The sequence below is a fragment of the Penicillium chrysogenum genome (assembly GCF_028827035.1).
Source record: "Penicillium chrysogenum strain IBT 35668 chromosome Unknown utg000004l_segment0_segment0, whole genome shotgun sequence".
NCBI classification, from domain to species: Eukaryota; Fungi; Ascomycota; class Eurotiomycetes; order Eurotiales; family Aspergillaceae; genus Penicillium; species Penicillium chrysogenum.
In genome coordinates, this window is record NW_026622752.1 from 853,704 (window position 1) to 870,941 (window position 17,238).

General features: G+C 48.9%; 8 protein-coding genes across 8 annotated transcripts; 2 read left to right on the forward strand and 6 right to left on the reverse strand.

Moving 5' to 3' along the window:
• Positions 1–532: 532 nt before the first annotated feature.
• N7489_006246 (uncharacterized protein) lies at positions 533–2,433 on the reverse strand (the record flags this gene model as incomplete). Its single annotated transcript, XM_056711996.1, has 4 exons — positions 533–705; positions 764–1,713; positions 1,770–2,242; positions 2,293–2,433. The coding sequence occupies 4 exons, from the start codon at positions 2,431–2,433 to the stop codon at positions 533–535; spliced, it is 1,737 nt and encodes a 578-aa protein (XP_056565711.1).
• Positions 2,434–2,745: 312 nt separating this feature from the next.
• Positions 2,746–3,646, forward strand: N7489_006247 (uncharacterized protein; the record flags this gene model as incomplete). Its single annotated transcript, XM_056711997.1, has 2 exons — positions 2,746–2,870; positions 2,923–3,646. The coding sequence occupies 2 exons, from the start codon at positions 2,746–2,748 to the stop codon at positions 3,644–3,646; spliced, it is 849 nt and encodes a 282-aa protein (XP_056565712.1).
• A 448-nt stretch (positions 3,647–4,094) lies between these two features.
• Positions 4,095–5,759, reverse strand: N7489_006248 (sugar porter family MFS transporter; the record flags this gene model as incomplete). Its single annotated transcript, XM_056711998.1, is given in 4 exon segments — positions 4,095–4,877; positions 4,892–5,262; positions 5,324–5,506; positions 5,564–5,759. The coding sequence occupies 4 exon segments, from the start codon at positions 5,757–5,759 to the stop codon at positions 4,095–4,097; spliced, it is 1,533 nt and encodes a 510-aa protein (XP_056565713.1).
• Positions 5,760–6,995: 1,236 nt separating this feature from the next.
• N7489_006249 (uncharacterized protein) lies at positions 6,996–8,403 on the reverse strand (the record flags this gene model as incomplete). Its single annotated transcript, XM_056711999.1, has 3 exons — positions 6,996–7,406; positions 7,498–7,813; positions 7,868–8,403. The coding sequence occupies 3 exons, from the start codon at positions 8,401–8,403 to the stop codon at positions 6,996–6,998; spliced, it is 1,263 nt and encodes a 420-aa protein (XP_056565714.1).
• A 2,738-nt stretch (positions 8,404–11,141) lies between these two features.
• On the forward strand, positions 11,142–12,114 carry N7489_006250 (alternative oxidase; the record flags this gene model as incomplete). Its single annotated transcript, XM_056712000.1, has 3 exons — positions 11,142–11,167; positions 11,236–11,529; positions 11,607–12,114. The coding sequence occupies 3 exons, from the start codon at positions 11,142–11,144 to the stop codon at positions 12,112–12,114; spliced, it is 828 nt and encodes a 275-aa protein (XP_056565715.1).
• Positions 12,115–13,304: 1,190 nt separating this feature from the next.
• On the reverse strand, positions 13,305–14,574 carry N7489_006251 (Phosphoprotein phosphatase PPZ; the record flags this gene model as incomplete). Its single annotated transcript, XM_056712001.1, has 3 exons — positions 13,305–13,334; positions 13,471–13,623; positions 13,675–14,574. The coding sequence occupies 3 exons, from the start codon at positions 14,572–14,574 to the stop codon at positions 13,305–13,307; spliced, it is 1,083 nt and encodes a 360-aa protein (XP_056565716.1).
• A 93-nt stretch (positions 14,575–14,667) lies between these two features.
• N7489_006252 (uncharacterized protein) lies at positions 14,668–15,033 on the reverse strand (the record flags this gene model as incomplete). Its single annotated transcript, XM_056712002.1, has 1 exon — positions 14,668–15,033. The coding sequence occupies one exon, from the start codon at positions 15,031–15,033 to the stop codon at positions 14,668–14,670; it is 366 nt and encodes a 121-aa protein (XP_056565717.1).
• Positions 15,034–16,975: 1,942 nt separating this feature from the next.
• Positions 16,976–17,203, reverse strand: N7489_006253 (uncharacterized protein; the record flags this gene model as incomplete). The annotated part of the gene is made up of 1 exon (XM_056712003.1): positions 16,976–17,203. The coding sequence occupies one exon, from the start codon at positions 17,201–17,203 to the stop codon at positions 16,976–16,978; it is 228 nt and encodes a 75-aa protein (XP_056565718.1).
• Between the last annotated feature and the right edge of the window lie 35 nt (positions 17,204–17,238).

The window sequence follows — 17,238 nt, forward strand, 5'->3', positions numbered from 1 at the left end:
TTACAGCTCAATATACCTCCATGTGTCAACGGCGTCAATGCCGACGCCGGCCAGTGCGGGGGCTGCGGAGAAGTGGACCACCGGGAGGGTTCCCGATGTGCCCAAACAGGCTTTTTGGATGATTTTTGATATTTTTGATATTTCTGATAAGAGAATGGAGCCACGTAAGAGGTCCTTATACATGATAACTGAAATATCATATGATACGGTGAGGGGAAGACGGAGGATTGAATCCTATGTGGGAGTTTTCTTGGCGATAAGGAGTTCTCAGGTACATGTGATGATACTCTGTCCTTTGAGCAACCTTGGAATACTAGAGATATATATGTAGGCAAAGACTGGGCTAATTAGCATCCCTGGTGCTACATAGAAAAGTACTTTGACAAATCAGGCTATAAAGTCATACATCGTTGCTCTGGATCTTATAATCTTGGAAGTGGAATTGATAGAACCAAATAACAGCATGCTTGAGTTGTGAAAGTACATATCGTGTTAGCCAAAATCTATAAACTATCCATTTTATAACCCAATCTTAGTCGTTGCTGGGGTAAGTGAATCCCTCTTGACCGAAGAATTCTTCCTTAATCAACCGCGGGCTAACAAAACGACGAAGAGGATCAGAGCTACCAGCCTTGTCGTTGGTTCCGCTAGCACGCGCACCACCGAAAGACTGCTGGCCTATAAGGGCAGCGGTTGTCTTGCAATCTGTAAAAGGTGAACGGTTAGACATGGCAATAATTTATGTAGGCACTGTGGGACTTACTGATATAGAAGTTACCGGCAGAGTACCGAAGAGCGTCTTCAGCCTGGCGGATAGCAATGCGGTCCTTGGCAAATACAGCACCAGTCAAGGCAAAGCCCCCTCCATTCTGATCAACAGACTTCAAAGTCGAAGCCCAGTCGGCATCCTTGTATATGTGAACAGCAAGCACGGGGCCGAAGATCTCCTCGTTGAAGAGCCGGTGGTCTGGTGAATCGGCTTGGTACACAGTAGGGTGCACGTAGTATCCAACAGATCCATCATAGGTACCACCGGCAATCAGCTTCAGCGAGGGGTCCTTGTTGCTAGCATCGATGACGGACTTGATCTTCTCGAATGATCCACGGTGGATCACAGGGCCCATGAAAGCCGACAGATCCTTGTCCGGGTTCCCAATGGTAATCTCCTTGATGCCAGCCTTCAACTGAGTAAGGAACTCCTCTGCACGAGACTCCGGCAAGTAGAGACGAGAAGTGGCAGAGCACTTCTGACCCTGGTATTCGAATGAGCCGCGAATAGTGTGATTGACTGCACTGGGGATATCGGCCGAGGGGTGAACAAGGTGGAAGTTCTTCCCGCTGGTCTCGGCCACGAAGCGAGGGAACTCGCGGTATTTCTTCGCAGCAACACCTTGGCCAATCTTGCCATACAGGGAACGGAATACATCCGAAGAGCCAATGAAGTTCAAGCCGGCAAAGTCGCGGTGTGAGAGCACAGTCTCGGTAATGGCTTCGGGGTCACCAGTCACAAATTGGATCACGTTGGGTGGGAGACCGGCCTCCAAAAGGATCTTGTAGAGCAAAGAGCTGGCGTAGACGTTAGATGCGGAAGGCTTCCACAGTACCACGTTGCCCATCAGCGCAGGTCCGCAGATCAGGTTGCCACCGATGGCTGTGAAGTTGAATGGGGAGACAGCGTAAACGAAGCCCTCCAGAGGACGGTAGTCGATGCGACTGCGATTAGTAAGTAGATTATCCCGTAACGGCCCAAGAGTTGAATATAGACTAACCTCCACATGCCATCACTGCCACGAGTTGGCTGCTTCTCCAAGATTTCAGCGGCCCAGTTGCAGTTCAGACGGAAGAAATCCGCTAATTCAGCCGCAGCATCAATCTCTCCTTGCCAGATGTTCTTTCCTTGTCCAAGCATTGTAGCTGCAATAATCTCGTATCGGTACTTGGTGCATACCAGCTCAGCAGCCTTAAGGAAGATCGAAGCCCGATCAACAAATGGGGTATCTTGCCAGCTTTGCTTTGCCTCCAGAGCTAGTCCAATGGCTGATCGGACCTGCTCATCGGTGGCAAGCGGGTAGTTTGTGAAGGTAGTGGCATGTTCGGCGGGCAATGGTTGATCCCAAGACTTGGAGCTCGCTTGTAGTTTTCCATCATAGAAGAGTTCACTCCGCACGGGTAGCTGAGAACGGAGCTTGGTCAATGCTTCCTCAAGTTTGGCGCGCTCCGGGGAGCCTTTCTTGTATAGAGGCTAAACTATAGTTAGCATCGAGCTGTGCTCAATAGTTCTGGCACACTCACGTTTGGTTCGTTTCGACCATCGGGGAGGCGGAATGGCATGGTAGCCTTAGCACGAGCTTGAATCGAGAGACCTGCGGGAACGGAGCGCAGGCGGGAGCCAGTCGGCCTTGCCGAGCGAAGTCTCATGAGTGTGGTAGACATGATGTATACCAGGTTTGAAGTCGATGGATGGCAAAGTAAACTTAAGAAACCAGTTTGAGGCGACGAACATACCAATTTAAAAGTCAATGACCCCTCCTAAAAATGCCGGCGGCTTCCCCGTCTACCCCACATAATTATTGCAGTGAGCTCGAGCTCTGACGTGCAAGTTTAGGCCAAATGCATAGCTACTCTTCGAGATCTGCACCCTCGGGAGGCCACCCGGTGCTCGTATCAGGCTGGATTAGGCAGTGCAATCCTATATTTCCAAAGTAGATAAACGAGACTCCGAACTATGTACTTCAGATTAACATTATGCAACACCAAATTCAGAATGAAGCTCGCTGGAGCAATCCTCAACTAGGACAGCTGGCAGGCGATCTCGCCGCGGCAGCAGCTTCCGCTTCACTAGTGACACCAGCGGTAGCAATTATTGATAGGTTCGTCTCGACGCCCGCAAGCGCGAAGGCTCTGTGCTAAACAAAAATTTAGAGCGCTCGTCGAGCAAGCTGCCTTCAAGCAACCCATTCTCCGTGGACTTCGTCGGCATGCGCTCGGGGCCCTCCGACAACCAGGCCTGTTTGTCTTCCAACGACCCTTCGGTATCGTCTGGGCCCTCTATGCGGCGACTTATTCCGTCGCAAACGTGACCGATACAATCAGTCGCAAGCTTGAGATAACCGCCGCGGGGGCGATTACATTTGCCACGACTATGTTGGCTAACGTGCCGCTAGCGCTATGGAAGGACCTCCGATTTGCGCAGGAATACGGCACCGGCAGGGGTCCCGATGCCAAGACATCGAAAGCAACCACACCGATGCCTGTACCCCTCCAGAACAAGTCATTGGCACGCACTGCAGCTGCTATCTTCCTCGTACGAGACGGTGTCACTATCTTTGGATCATTTACGTTGGCCCCGTGGTTGTCGGATGCTATCCCCGACGGCTTGGCGGCTCATCCCCAGGCGAAGCCGATCATCACTCAGTTGACCGTGCCCGTCTTGACCCAGCTGGTTGCTACCCCGCTGCATTTGTTGGCGTTGGATATGTATACACGGCAATATAATATGCCTTTCTTAGAAAGAGTGAAGCATTCGCAACAATATCTCCCCTCGTCGACTTTGTTGCGTTGTGTCCGTATCATTCCTGCGTTTGGAATCGGGTGCTTGACGAACATGGAGTTACGATCTGCTTTCCATGCCAAAGCCTCGGGTTGAACGATAAATAAAGCGTTAGATTAGCACGGTGGAAGCAAGCCAGCTTCCTGGAACTCACTTCAACCCATCCAGAAGCTATCAGTCTGAAATACACTGATTCTCATCCCCCCGGCCAAAGCCCGAATCGTTAGTAGCCTGTCAAAAGCACCTCGAATGGGGCTGTTTTTCTTGTTGTCTAATCTGATCGCTCCTAATTACTACGTGATAGACGTATAAACTATCGCTCTCGGAAGGTTTCATCGTACTCGCCCTCGTATTGTCGAATCTTACGATAGATTTCACCGCCGGTCGGGTTGCTTTCGTTATAAGGGAAGGAATGTTCTTATCCACCAGGGCACTCGACATGCTCAATTCACCCTTAGATGTAAATCTATAGCCTTCCTATCATGAGCTTCCACCTAGACAACACTGATAAGCATCACGTCGTCTCAAGCTCTTCATATTATTTTCAAGCATTCTCCACCTGCATGGCCTCCAGTCCACCCTTCTCGGTATCACTGACGTGTGCCAGGATCTCCGTCTGGTAGGGCATCTCCCGTGCGATTTGAACAGTATCGAAGGCAGACTTCGACTGGACAAAGATATCATCGATCTCCTCCAGCGTACGGCCCTTAGTCTCAGGGCAGAACAAGTAGAAAGACACACAAGCAAAGGCACTAATGCAAGCGTAGACAATGTAATACCGCCAGTGGATAGTAGCGAACCCCACAGGGCTCACTTCTGCCAACACGAAGTTAAAGAGCCAGTTTGCTGCAGCTGCCATGGCAGTAACCTTAGCACGAGTGCGCAGCGGTGCGATCTCTGCAGCGTACATAAATGGGACAAGGAAAAGCCCAATAGGGAAGCAGAAAAGCGCTACGAAGTAGAAGAAGAGTGATGCGCCGGCTGCGGACCTATTTTCAAGGTGGCTTGATAGCCCTGCCAGACAAGCCTGGGCAAGGGTCATACCGGCAGCGGCAGCAATAAGCAGCGGACGACGTCCGACACGATCGATGAGTAGAACAGCCACGCCTGCCGCCAAGAACTGCCAGATTTGCAGACAACCGGTGATAATTCGTGAGAGAGTGCCGGAGTAACCCAGATTGGACTCGAAGATAGTATCGGAATAGAAAGTGATGATGTTGACACCAGTCATCTGCGCCAGAATGTTCACACCAACGGCAATAACTGTACGATGCAGGTGGCGGTTCTTCGTGAGAGCAAATGGCGAAGACAACCTGCCAATTCGGTGCTCTCGTCGATTACAAGTGACTGTCGAATAATTTCCAGCTCCTGTAGAACATGCTCAGAGTCGACTGGCGCATTTTCCATGCGGGCCAAGACCTCAGATGCCTCTTCTAGGCGGCCGACGCGTGCGAGCCAGCGGGGAGACTCGGGTAGAAGCATGATACACCCCACAACAACGAGAGCGAAGAGGCCTTGGAATGCAATAGGAAACCGCCAGCTGGCAGAGTTGTCGCTGACATAGTAAAGTCCAAATTCCAACCATGTTGCGAGAACAATGCCGCCGATTGCAAACCATCCCTCCAGTAGGACCATTCGTCCACGGGCCTCTGCGCCAGATGACTCGGAGACGTACATTGGGATTGTGGCGGTAAAGCCACCGACACCAAGACCTGTTCAGTTTCTGTTTAGCTTCTTGCAACTTGTTAAAGGGTAGACTGGGGCTTGGTTTACCGGTAATAACTCTGCCAGCGATAAGCTGACCAAGCGAGAAGGGACTCGCTTGAATGGCTACACCAACTAAGGCTACACAGCCGGCAAGAAAGATGGTCTTGCGACGACCAAGCCTGTCACCTAGGAAGGCACAGGAACCTGCACCCAGTGCGCATCCAACTTCATAGATAGCGACCGTTGTGCCTTGGAACGGTCAATATTGCTCCCGTCAATAACGATCGGTTTATTTTGTGTAAATACCTTGAATTGTAGAATTGTGTGATTTCTCACTACCGCTGGTATGCACGGTATCGATTTGAGGGAAGACAGCGATGAAAGAGCCCAGTGTCAACAGTCCATTGGCAACTGCCTGATCGTAACCCTGTAGTACAAATCCAACAGCGCCAACAAGACCGATGATGAGGCTTAATGACTTGCCTTTGAGCTTAGGGGCCATGGCGTTCACTCTAGTGTTCAAAGGTCTTCGTCAGATGAGTCCGAAGGAAAAAAGAACTTCAGCTCGCACATTTCCAAAAATTAGACCGAAATTTAAGCCTTCCAAAACCCGGTGGTAACACCCCCGCTTACTAAATTCTGAAGCGAGGGGCCCCAGATTGAAGGAGAGGCAGAGGAAAAACAAGCTTACCAAGCTTTGGGCGCTCTCTGAAGTGACCAATAGAATTTTTGTATTTAACGTTGTGTGGAGCTTAAGCTTCCTCTAGTCTGGCACATACAGCGCTAGGCGTAATACGGATTAGCTCTGTCAAGCCCCAAGCTTACGTCGGCGCAATATTGGCCCCGGAACCCACAGCATCTCCGCACTTCCTTCCATTTACTGGCTACTCCGCATACCTAGGTAGGTACGACTCAATATCTCCTCCATTAAATACCTCAACCCCACTTGCCCTCTTAGCTCTTCGGGTCGTACTTTGTACTTTCGTATCCAGATGGGACTGAGGGCTATGGCGTCAAGTAGAGCGGTGTCGAGCGTAGCCCCTTCCAATCAACGAAATATCTCTTATCTCATGTATCACTTGCTCCACATTTGGCTACATATGTTTGGTGGTCAATGTGACGCAGGTTGCGCACAGCTTCAGTTCTAACACCCTTGGTAATGGCTGTGAGACATACTGAACGTTCTTAACCCCCCGAGGTCCCTAGCATCATCACGCAATCATTGCGGTGAACTTCAGGGCGATTGTTATCTACAACGATGACGAAATTCAATGATCGCCAAGGCAAGTTCCCTTGGCTCTCGCTGCTTCCTCTACTCCAGAAAGCCGAACCGGGTTTAACCCGACTTTCCATGCTCACGATAATAACAGTCCCCGAGATTACCGACAAGTTGCAGATCTTTGCCTAAAATGACGTGCATCAGCGCTATCATTATCCCCGAAGATACATATACACAACCAGCACTCATTATACATATACAATTCTTCTGAAACTAAATTCTAATCGCCAAAATTGCAAGTGGGGACCCCGTCGGGCGATTGGTATTCTCGTGATGAAAATAAAGACCAGTCGGTCCACCGCGGCTCCCCTGCCAGCCCGTACTTTTGCCCTTAGATATGACTTACGTGCCTACACCGTACATCCTTGATCTATTCCTGTGGGTCTAGTCCATTGAAGGCATGTGGATCCACAAGCCAGTGAAACACACTGATCTTAAATGCGTATGTCAATTAGTGCGCTACGAAGATGGCGAAAGAGAAAGCACCGACTTCACTCTCCGGAAAACCTCCTTCTTCAATGCCCGATACTCATTATCCGTCCGCAGAACAGCATCCCGATTCTCAATTGCCCGACGAAGAAGATAGGCCAGACATTCACCCATACCTCCCCAGGTGGAGCATTTGTAAACTTCCGGTGTTCCATCGCCATCATTCATCTGAAGCAGAGAAAAGCTAACTTCATCAGACATACCATGAAGCTGAGCAAAACGCACAGGCACAGTGGGCAAGCCGGACATGACACGATTCTTGTGGAGTTCGTGGGCAGTCACCACGCTCTCCTTGTTATGACTTGCCAGAAACAGATTCACCGAGGGGAAATCGCGGGTGCCTTTGTCTCCAAATTCTCCAATGTTCTTTCTCAGTGCCCCCTGGGCAATCATATTATATGCGTTATCGGTATCTTCCTTCGTATCATGGATCAAGGACCGTTCGTCTGTGGCCATGTATGCACCCCCTCACAAGCTTGAGGCCGAGAGTGAATCCATCTTCGTTTGCCAGAGCGAGGTGGTTGGCCAGTGTCGCTGGTGTGTTTTTGAGGTAGGCCTGGTAGGTATTGTAGATAGCTGCGTAACCGTCACGGTTGTATTTACGCATAAGTTCCACAGCAACCCGTGAAATGCCCTTTTGGAAATGCTGAGACTCGGCGTCGATGAGAATGCGAACCTTTCGGTCTTTGGCCTTGGTGCAGACCTCGTGCAATGCATCCATCATTTGCTGCGGGGGCAACTCTCCAGCAGTAAAAGCCTCGGTGACTTTGGCGCCAGCCCCAGTCAACCTTGTAAATGGTCAGTCGTTACTTTTCAAGCAATGGGAGATCCGAGTAACTTACTTGACTGCGATGTAATCTTCTGCCTCCGTCATGTAGATGGTCTCAACTGTCCCTTCCCGCCACGCTTCGATGCTGGGACAGTGGACTGAAGCCTCGACGGCCACATCCCCATTCTCGCTTTTCAAAGCAGCGATGCCCTGTCCATTCTGGGCCTGAGTACTATGATCAAACACAGTCTCAGCAGCGTATGTCAAAATCATACCGCGGAAGCCCATGTCTTTCATTTCCCGGATGGTGGATCTGCATTCCGCCCCATTCTCTCCAGCACAGAATTGATTGTAGAACGTAGTCTTTAATATTTCATGTAGGATAGGATTTCGATCCACATCGAATAGCCAGATTCTGTTAGGCTTGGAGAGGAAGGACATCAACGAAAGCGCAGGAATGAGGAAGAATCTCTTTGACGATATCGTAGAGACCAACAGCGATCTGAGTAGGACACGCGCCGGTAAAACAGAGAGAGGTGGTAGTGAGGGGCTTGTGCCGGTCTTAACCTGCGTGTGTGCTTGGAGCGTTGAGATAAATCGCAATGCCATCGAGGCATTCACATTGCTGGTTGGTCGAGTGCATCGCGCAAGAGCTGTTAGAGGATTCCCAGGAAGTAAGGTACCCATTTCTTTGAAATGAACGACTTTCGATTTCTCTGCCTCATTTTAAACTAAGCGAAGTGACCAGCTTCTTTATCTTTCATTGTTGTGCCCCTCGTGTAGAGCCAGATAGCGTCTCGGACAGGCGCCCGGTGCCTTTGATAACTGACCAAACCCACCATGCGGGGTGATCATTGATGATGGGCAGTATCTCCACAAACAGTAATGGAATCCGGAGAACATATTCTGAGGACTGGTCCCATTGGTGATCCAGATGATGCGGTTGTGGAATGTCTGCACGGGAGACTCGCCGGTGGCGGGGTTGCTTGTCCATGTTATCAACGGTATGGCTACCGACAGCACCTATTTGGTTTTGATCAAGTGACACAAAGGTGAAATGGAGTATGCATCATCACTGGATCAATCAGGTTGCTGTGGGTGTTATTTTATATCTTTCAGGCATGACGGAAAGGTTTATGTACAATCTTGGAAACTTCACTAGGCCCTCTTGATAACCTAGTGCATATCTCATGCAAGGATATATCATCGCTACACACAAGATATATTAGATGTAAGTTTGTAGATTAGAGCCTAGGGTATCACTAAAGCGCAATATTTTCTCGCTTTAACAGACCATTCTAATTTACTTCATGGTCGTAACTACCGGGCTTCGGGCATTATGAATATCTCATTTCTAGTCTACCTAGGTAGCTATATTCTTATTATTAAATTTGTTTGATAATTATATTAGCAATTGCGACTTTTCCTTTCAATAAGTATGTATGGCATTTGGGGTGGAAATCTAGCAAAGTCCCCCAAAAGGATACATTCACGGGTGTTAAACAGGCTAATTTCTCCTAGGATAGAATAGTATGATACCACTAATTCTCTCTGATGTACCTTGTACATAGAAATTGATATCTTATACACCCCATGTTCTCCAGGCTGCGATGTGAATTTGTTATATGGCCAAAAGACAAAAGCATGTTTTCCAGCCACCCCTCGGCTATAACGAAGGTAGGCAGTGTTCAATCATTGTACTTATCAGGAGGAAGATGAAGATACTGGTTCCTAGAAATTGTAACTGTATGAAAAATCAGATCTATATGACACAATTGATTTAAATCTAGATTCATGAAACCATATGTGATATCATGATTTAATTAAATGTAACCATACATTTAAAGATAAATATGGGTGATGATCTACACATTGATCTTTTTCATTTTTTTCTATTCGCTTTCCCTATAACCTCCCAGAGGCTATAAGACCGGCTTATTTATTTCTGTCTTCTTTACTATAGAAAGGTTTCTACACCTTGCTACGTACCAAAATTGACCCTTTTCGAACTGCCGAATTACAACTATCTATACACATTGATAGCACTATATAAAGAATCATGGCCTCTCTGGAGAAAACCCAAATTCAAAGGCTTCAAGGATCTGATAACTACTCAATCTGGACGATTAGGGCAAAAGCAGTCCTCGCCAAAGAAGAATTGATTGATACAATCCGTCAAAGTGCCACCACTGGTAGTAAAAATGATAGAGCTCTCTCTATCATACAGCTGCTGTGTGATGATGGCCCCCTTCTATACATCAAAGACATTACAGATTCAAAGCAGGCCTGGGATAAACTGCAAGAAATCTATTACCCAAAGGGTTTTACCACGCAGTATTTGACTTTGAAAGAATTCTTCAACACCCAATTGGATGATTTCCATACCATAGAAGAATATCTAAACAAGGTCAAAATGCTAGTGGACGATCTCACAAGCAAAGAGATCATACTACCAAAACAGGTAGTAATTGCATGGGTTTTAAACAGCCTAAGCGAAGAATATGAATCTCTGGTTCAGTCTATCATTCAATCTCTACAAATCCAAATTCATACACATCGGAAACCCTGTTTTCCAGCCTCATCAAACGGATATAAGCTTGTACCTCTCAGTACGGTCTTCATTATCGCCAATTTCCATTTTGAGCCTAAGATAATCAGATGCCGGCCCCCGGCCCGGTGCACTAAGCAAAACTTAGGATCACTAGTCTACAACCCCTTTCAATACATGTCATTATCTACTTACTGTTGAATTGACTCTCCCTCAGTATACAATTTTAATGAGTCAAACAAAAAAGCCATCTAGAACGTCTTCACCCGAGGTTTTCTCTATGTCGGATGAAATCGGGAGAATAGGGTTTGACAAGGCGCGATCTTCCCCTTGCAGTAGCCATCTCTAAGTTAATATCGTGGAGTTCATGAGGCTATTATCGGGCATACACTGTATATTGTGGTACACGAGATCCTCAACAATTGTTGAGTCATATTCTGCGTTCTGCATTGTAGGAAACAGAACGTCTATAACATAAAAGACGGACAACCCTGTGGACTTTGACTACTCAATTCCAAAATAAAACATTTGCAGACTGTATAGATTTCTCGCTCGTTTATCTTTTCCTTCGTGCAAGTCTCAAGACTCATTCTTACTTTCCCTTACATGTTTTGGTAGTCATGAAGCTCCAAACAAGTACAGCTCGTCTCTCTCTTGCGCCCACCCGTCTTCAGCACAGCGCGATATTCAGAACAGGCGGTATATTATGTGCTCAGCCCAGCAGACATAGCAGCCTGTCTACATTGTTATTGACCAAGCGAAACCATACAACAAGCACACACGTCGGCCAAAAGTCATCATGGACCCATCCCGTGTATGTCCTCAGTAACTATAGAGGGAATCTTTCCTTCGTCTGAGACATTTGTATCTGACATACATCACCTTTCTACTAGATACACTAAAGAACAAATCCTCGCTGTCCGAACCGCCCACCGCAAAGCATACACCTGGCAAGATAGAGCAGCTCTCGGAACCGTGCGCCTCTTACGCTGGGGTATGGATTTCGTCTCTGGATATAACAGCCGACCAGCAAGCACAAACACACTCTCCAAAGCCTACGTAATGACAGAGGAGAAATGGATCACTAGATTCGTCTTCCTGGAAAGCGTAGCCGGCGTTCCAGGAATGGTAGCAGGGATGCTGCGCCATCTCAAAAGCATCCGCCGAATGAGGCGAGACAACGGATGGTGAGTGATACCAGCCATATCCATAGCATCCTCCTTTCCGCTGCATGGCAATGTATCAATCATCTCACACAAAACAGGATAGAAACCCTCCTCGAAGAAGCCTACAACGAACGAATGCACCTCCTCACCTTCCTCAAGCTCGCCGAGCCAGGCCCAGCAATGCGATTCATGGTCCTCGGCGCGCAGTGGGTATTCTTCAGCGGGTTCTCGCTCGCATATCTCATCTCGCCTCAGATATGTCATCGCTTTGTGGGGTATCTAGAAGAAGAAGCTGTGATCACGTACTCGAAGGCAATCCGTGATCTCGAGGACGGTCATCTGCCTGCATGGGAGGGCTTGCAGGCTCCCGAGATGGCAGTTAAGTACTGGCAGATGCCGGAGGGTCAACGCTGTATGCGTTCGCTGTTGCTGTATGTTCGTGCTGATGAGGCGAAACATCGTGATGTCAATCATACTTTGGGGAATTTGGATCAGAATACGGATCCGAATCCTTTTGCCGCGAAGGTTAGGGCTCAGGTTCAATCTGTTGCTGGTTCGGCTGGGGGGTTGCGCCAGCTGGGGGAGAATAGTCGGAAGGGAACTTAATTGAGAACATGGTTCTGTTTTTGTTCATTTGACCTCATCACTGGTCTATCACGAAATGGTTTTGTTTGTGCAAAAGCAATTAGAGAGCTCTGTCATAGTATCGTTAAGCATGCCAATACACTTAGGTGAGTTACTGGATATCATTAGTAAGTTTTTCTTATCTGCGCAGATGTGTACTAAGCCAATTTTTGCAAATCATACCTCATACCAACTACTGCATGTTGCATGTGCATAAAGGGGATGTTCGAAGGCGGGTGAGCTGCCCGAGGCTTGTCGGAAGGTGGTCCCGAGTGAGGCCTAGACATGTAACTGGTCATCGTTGGGCTGTACAGAGTTCTTACTGAGAACTTCGGTCTGTTTGACTGGCCTCTGGTCGAGCTACGAGGGATTTAGTATGTAGCGGTGTGGTGTGGCTTTTGATTTACCCACCGAAGAGTTTAGCCGAATGGAACTTCGCTAGACGATCAATACGAAATATTGAGAAAATATCTGTAAAAGAAAGTACCCCAAAAAACTAAAGATCCTACGCATATAATATACTGAGAACGGTCTATGGTGCTAGAAACGTGGCACAAAGGAAGAAAGCCGAATGATGCCCAAGTAATACCATTTTCTGGGGTAAAAGAGTAGAGATATTGTAAGTACATGCAGGAGAATGCCACACCAGAAACGAGGCCTGATAACCCAAGCCATGTACAGATACATAGCTATGATGTTGAGGGGGGCCGAAGAAAAATGCCGTGGGTCTGGACGCGTCTGCGTTATGAGCTGGAACCGAATTAGGCGACAATAAAGTGGCCTATGAAGTTTCCACATGCCTTTGCTCGAGCATGTCTTTCCATTGAGCCTGCAAATTTGGGATCTGCGGGTCCATGCATGCTACGGTACCTTATGGGGTCCGATGCGCGGACTGGTCAGAAGAATCCGGTTCATTTCTGCGCCAAACCTCATATTGGGCATCCATACCGGGGGGATTGGGTCCGGAAGTTGGTGCGAAGAGCCGTGGGGGCAGAGCGTTTTCAGTGATCAGCCATTATCAAACAAGGGATAGGCTACCACGCTGCTAGCTTGGTGAGAGTCGTGTTCATTGCCGGTCAATGACTGTCAGAGTAATCGAGACCATGACAACAAAGACCGATCGCAGGAGATGAGATGATATCAATTTCAAATGTAGAGCCGGTCGGTGGGGCCTAATAACTTTGTGCCGATACCGCCGCGGGCTGGGATTGGTTAGCGATTCGTTCAAGAAGATGCAGGAGACAGTTTCTGCATGGTGCGTGAAAAGAAAGATCGGGAGCGTCGTATGGTGCTGCAAGGTTGATCGCATGGGGGTAAATCCAAAGGGGGGTTCCTTACGGGGCTGTTCAGCATGCTGTTGCGCTTGTTCCGGCCTTTCTTAATGTGGTTCTTCAAGGCGGTCGAGTCCAAGGGTTTGAGAAGTTCGAAGCTGCAAAGAAGTTCGCCAGAGACTGACATGATAGCGCCCCAGTTATCGAACTCGCCGCAATACTGGAGAAGGTCAGTGAGAGTCGCAGTGAAACACAAGTGAAAGCGGCTTACGTTGGGTGCAGAAAACACAGTCACCAGAATACGATCCTGGTAGAACTCATATCCATCCTCAACCACCATGTGAGCGCGGCAAACAAGGTCGAAGTCGTGACGCTGCAAAAAGTCCATGATCACCTTCTTTCCGAAGCAGTAGCTAACACCACGCTCGTTAGGTTCCCAATCTTCCTCCATGTCTGCCGGGTCACTCCACAGGAGGTCGTTCAACAGACCATAGTCCGGCACGTCAGTGGGGCGAGCGATGCCGCGAATGTCATCCATATGCGAAAGACTAGGAGAGAGACCACCGTGGACACAGAAGATTTTGCCGGCCACAATCGCAGCAATCGGGAGACAATTGAACGTATCGATGAAGGTCTTCCAGACCTTGATATTGCAACGACGCTTGCACTCATCATAGAACCCATAAACACGGGTAACGTTGGCACACTCATGGTTACCTCGAAGCAGGAAGAAGTTCTCGGGATACTTGAGCTTATAGCACATCAGCAGAAGGATTGTCTCCAGACTCTGCTTGCCTCGGTCGACGTAATCACCCAAGAAAAGGTAGTTGGAAGCGGGAGGGAATCCACACATCTCGAAGAGCCGAATGAGGTCAGTGTATTGGCCGTGAACGTCGCCGACAATCTTCACGGGAGCCGACAGCTCCAGCAGAGCAGGCTGCGACAAGAAGAGCTCGCGAGCGGCGGTGCAGATAGCGGTAATCTCCGCATTCTTCAAGCAGACTGTTTTGGTAACCTTGCTCGAATAACCAGCGTCTAGGAGTCGCGAAATCATGTCGTCCAAATCGATGGATTTCAAAGCGCCCATACCCATTCCAGGAGACCCAGAAGTCTCCAGGGGAGCGTTCAAGATGAAGTCCAGAATGGGATTCAGTTGGTTCTCTCGCTTCATCAGAATCGATTCACCAGCGACCGCGGCGGCCCCAGTGGGGGGGGCCACCAGAGGGAGGGTTATCCGACACAAGGTCGACTTCGCCACTCTGCTTCATCGCGTCCACATCTTTGTGGCCTCGTTGCAAGGTGGTGGAAAGCGAGGGAGACGGCGGGGGCTGGGGGAGCTGGGTCGCGACGCGCTCTCGGAACCAGGCGACTGCGGGAGGCCGGCATTAGAGCCAGGGCGGCTTCCGACAGACTTGAGTGATCCAGCATCGGACTTGTCGGTTTGGCTCTCAGTCTGGGAGAGAGCAGTGGTGGAGCCCCGAGGGCTATCGGAGCTGCGAGCACCAGGGATTTTGGATCGGATCGACCCGCGGAACGAGCGGAGAGACTCTTTGGTGTCGGACTTGGAAAATGAAGGGTAGGACTGAAGAGGGTCGCCGGAGGCGTTGCCCTTGGAATGCGACTGACCCATCACTACAAGGCTCGGGTAACTGCCAAGCTTGAGTTTGAGATGATCGCACGAACGATGGAAGTTCCAACTGTTATGCCGAGAAACCCCTGTTGTGTTGCTGGAATGTCTTGGCCCGTGCTTCTGCAATATTACAAAGAGCTTGGAAGGGCTCTGCAAAGAATGCGCAACGGTTTGTGTGAAAACTGATTATCACTAATCCACCTATTCAGGACACTTGAGCAACACACAGGCAGAGGGGCAAGTGCGAGGGACGTCAGCACAGTTACGAGGCGAACGGGGCGAGGTGGCGAGATCAAGGTGAGGAGCTAGGTAGCAGGCTAGATGTTTTTGTGATGGATGCAGGTGGAGGGGGTTCCGAATGGTGGGAAGCTAAAGATAAAAGGCGGGAAGCTCCAAGGTTGAGAGGCTGAGGAAGCTCTACCGAAAGTTAGCCTCTTGCACGAGACAATGCAGGTGCGGGATTGCAGGGCTGACTCCGCAGAAACCCAGGTGGCATGTGGAGGTATTGACGAGAAAGAGAAGAAAGAAATAAGCAAGGGAGGTCCTTGAATGGAGAAGGACTGGGAATGGTGGGTTTGCGGATAGAGGAATGCGTCATTATGTACGGGGGGTTTTGAGCGGGTGTTCCACATTGTAGGCAGACACCCCGGTACGAATTTACCTCAGTAAGAATCAAAGGTGATGTAGCAAGAGATCAAGAAGCTTGGAAGCTCCCTGCGATGAAAACAAGAAAAGACCTTGGAAGAAGAGAGAGGGGAAGAGGAATGAAGGTTAAGCAAGTCAAGGTCAGAAAGATCAGATGTAGGCAAAAGTACTCCGCCACCGCTAGTACAGCAAAAAGGTACTTCGCGGGTACAAAATGGCTTGTTTCTGTGGTTTCCGTTTCTTGGGCCCGGTCTCGATCGGGGGTGGGTGGATTAGGTCAGCCGGACTATCTCTCGGACCGAGCTATACAAAGAACCTCGTCCCACCTGGCAAGAGAGTCTAAGACAGTTGCCTGATTTGCCTGGAAGGGAAGAGTCTGGACTCTGATATTTATATTGAAGAGTCATGGATTTCGTGGGTATTCATCATCAGCTTTGAGAAATAAAAGGTTATTTCCTTTTTTCTTTTTCTTTGGGTTTGGTTTCTTTTTCTTTTAAAACCGAAACTAGTACACATAGTTAGGTCTAAGTCCCTTGTAAGGTCTGTATATCTCTTTACAGCACACCGCACAAAACTTGGAAATACCTTCTTTGTTTTCTTTATTTGATCTTGTAGAGCCCTTGCTTTCTCCCCAATATCTAAACAATATCTTTTGTTTTATCTTTCCATATTGTAATCTGATCTTTTTTGGCTCGTTAGATTTCTTGAACCTCCACTATTAGCGCTCAATAAGCGATGCTTTTCTCCCTACAACCTACAACGTACATGCATTTACATTTAAATTTGGGCCACCTGAAGAGACCATCACAAATGGATTTGCAAATCCAGTCGGACACGAAAAATCTTTTTCCGAGCCTACCCGACCTTTCGCAAGAGAATCTATCCAGAGCTTGGACCCCGTCACCCGGGGCACGTCTCCTATCAGAAGTGATAGAGATAAAGTGAAGCGCCCACTAACTCAAGGATTCGACACCACGTTCGGAAACAAAATGATACATCACAAATGTTGACTGTGTGATAGAGCGTAAGCCTCCTGCAAACACGTCCAACAGTGGAAGGCGGCTAGAGCATAGTAGCGTCCCTTCGAAACAAGATACAACCTGCCCCATGATCAGATCGTAGAAGCGGACACGAGCCACAGATAGCCTTGGTTCTGCACGAAAGCAAGCACGCTGCATGCCAAGGAATCTCTGTGGCGGAGACACCGCTATTTTGCCCCTCCATTCACCCCTTGTTCGCCGAAAGCGCCTGCCATAAACAATCTTCCTATCCGATAACTTGACTGCAGACCTGTCGGTCAAGCCACCTTTGAATGGGACGATACTGCGATGCAGCTGCTGTGCTCCCGGTGCCACGTTGGCGGAAGAGCAGCGAGCGCCGCTGCAGGAAAGCCTCCTCTTGGCAGCCCCGCGCCCAACTCTAGTCCTGGCGGAAAAGCAGGGACCAGGGTGGTTGTGGGCGCAGGGCAGACACCGGGCCTCTCCTGCAGCATCTCGCGTGGGTGAGTGCAATAGGTGGTTGCCATGCTGCTTGGTAGTGGGGCAGTAGAGCCAGGTTTAT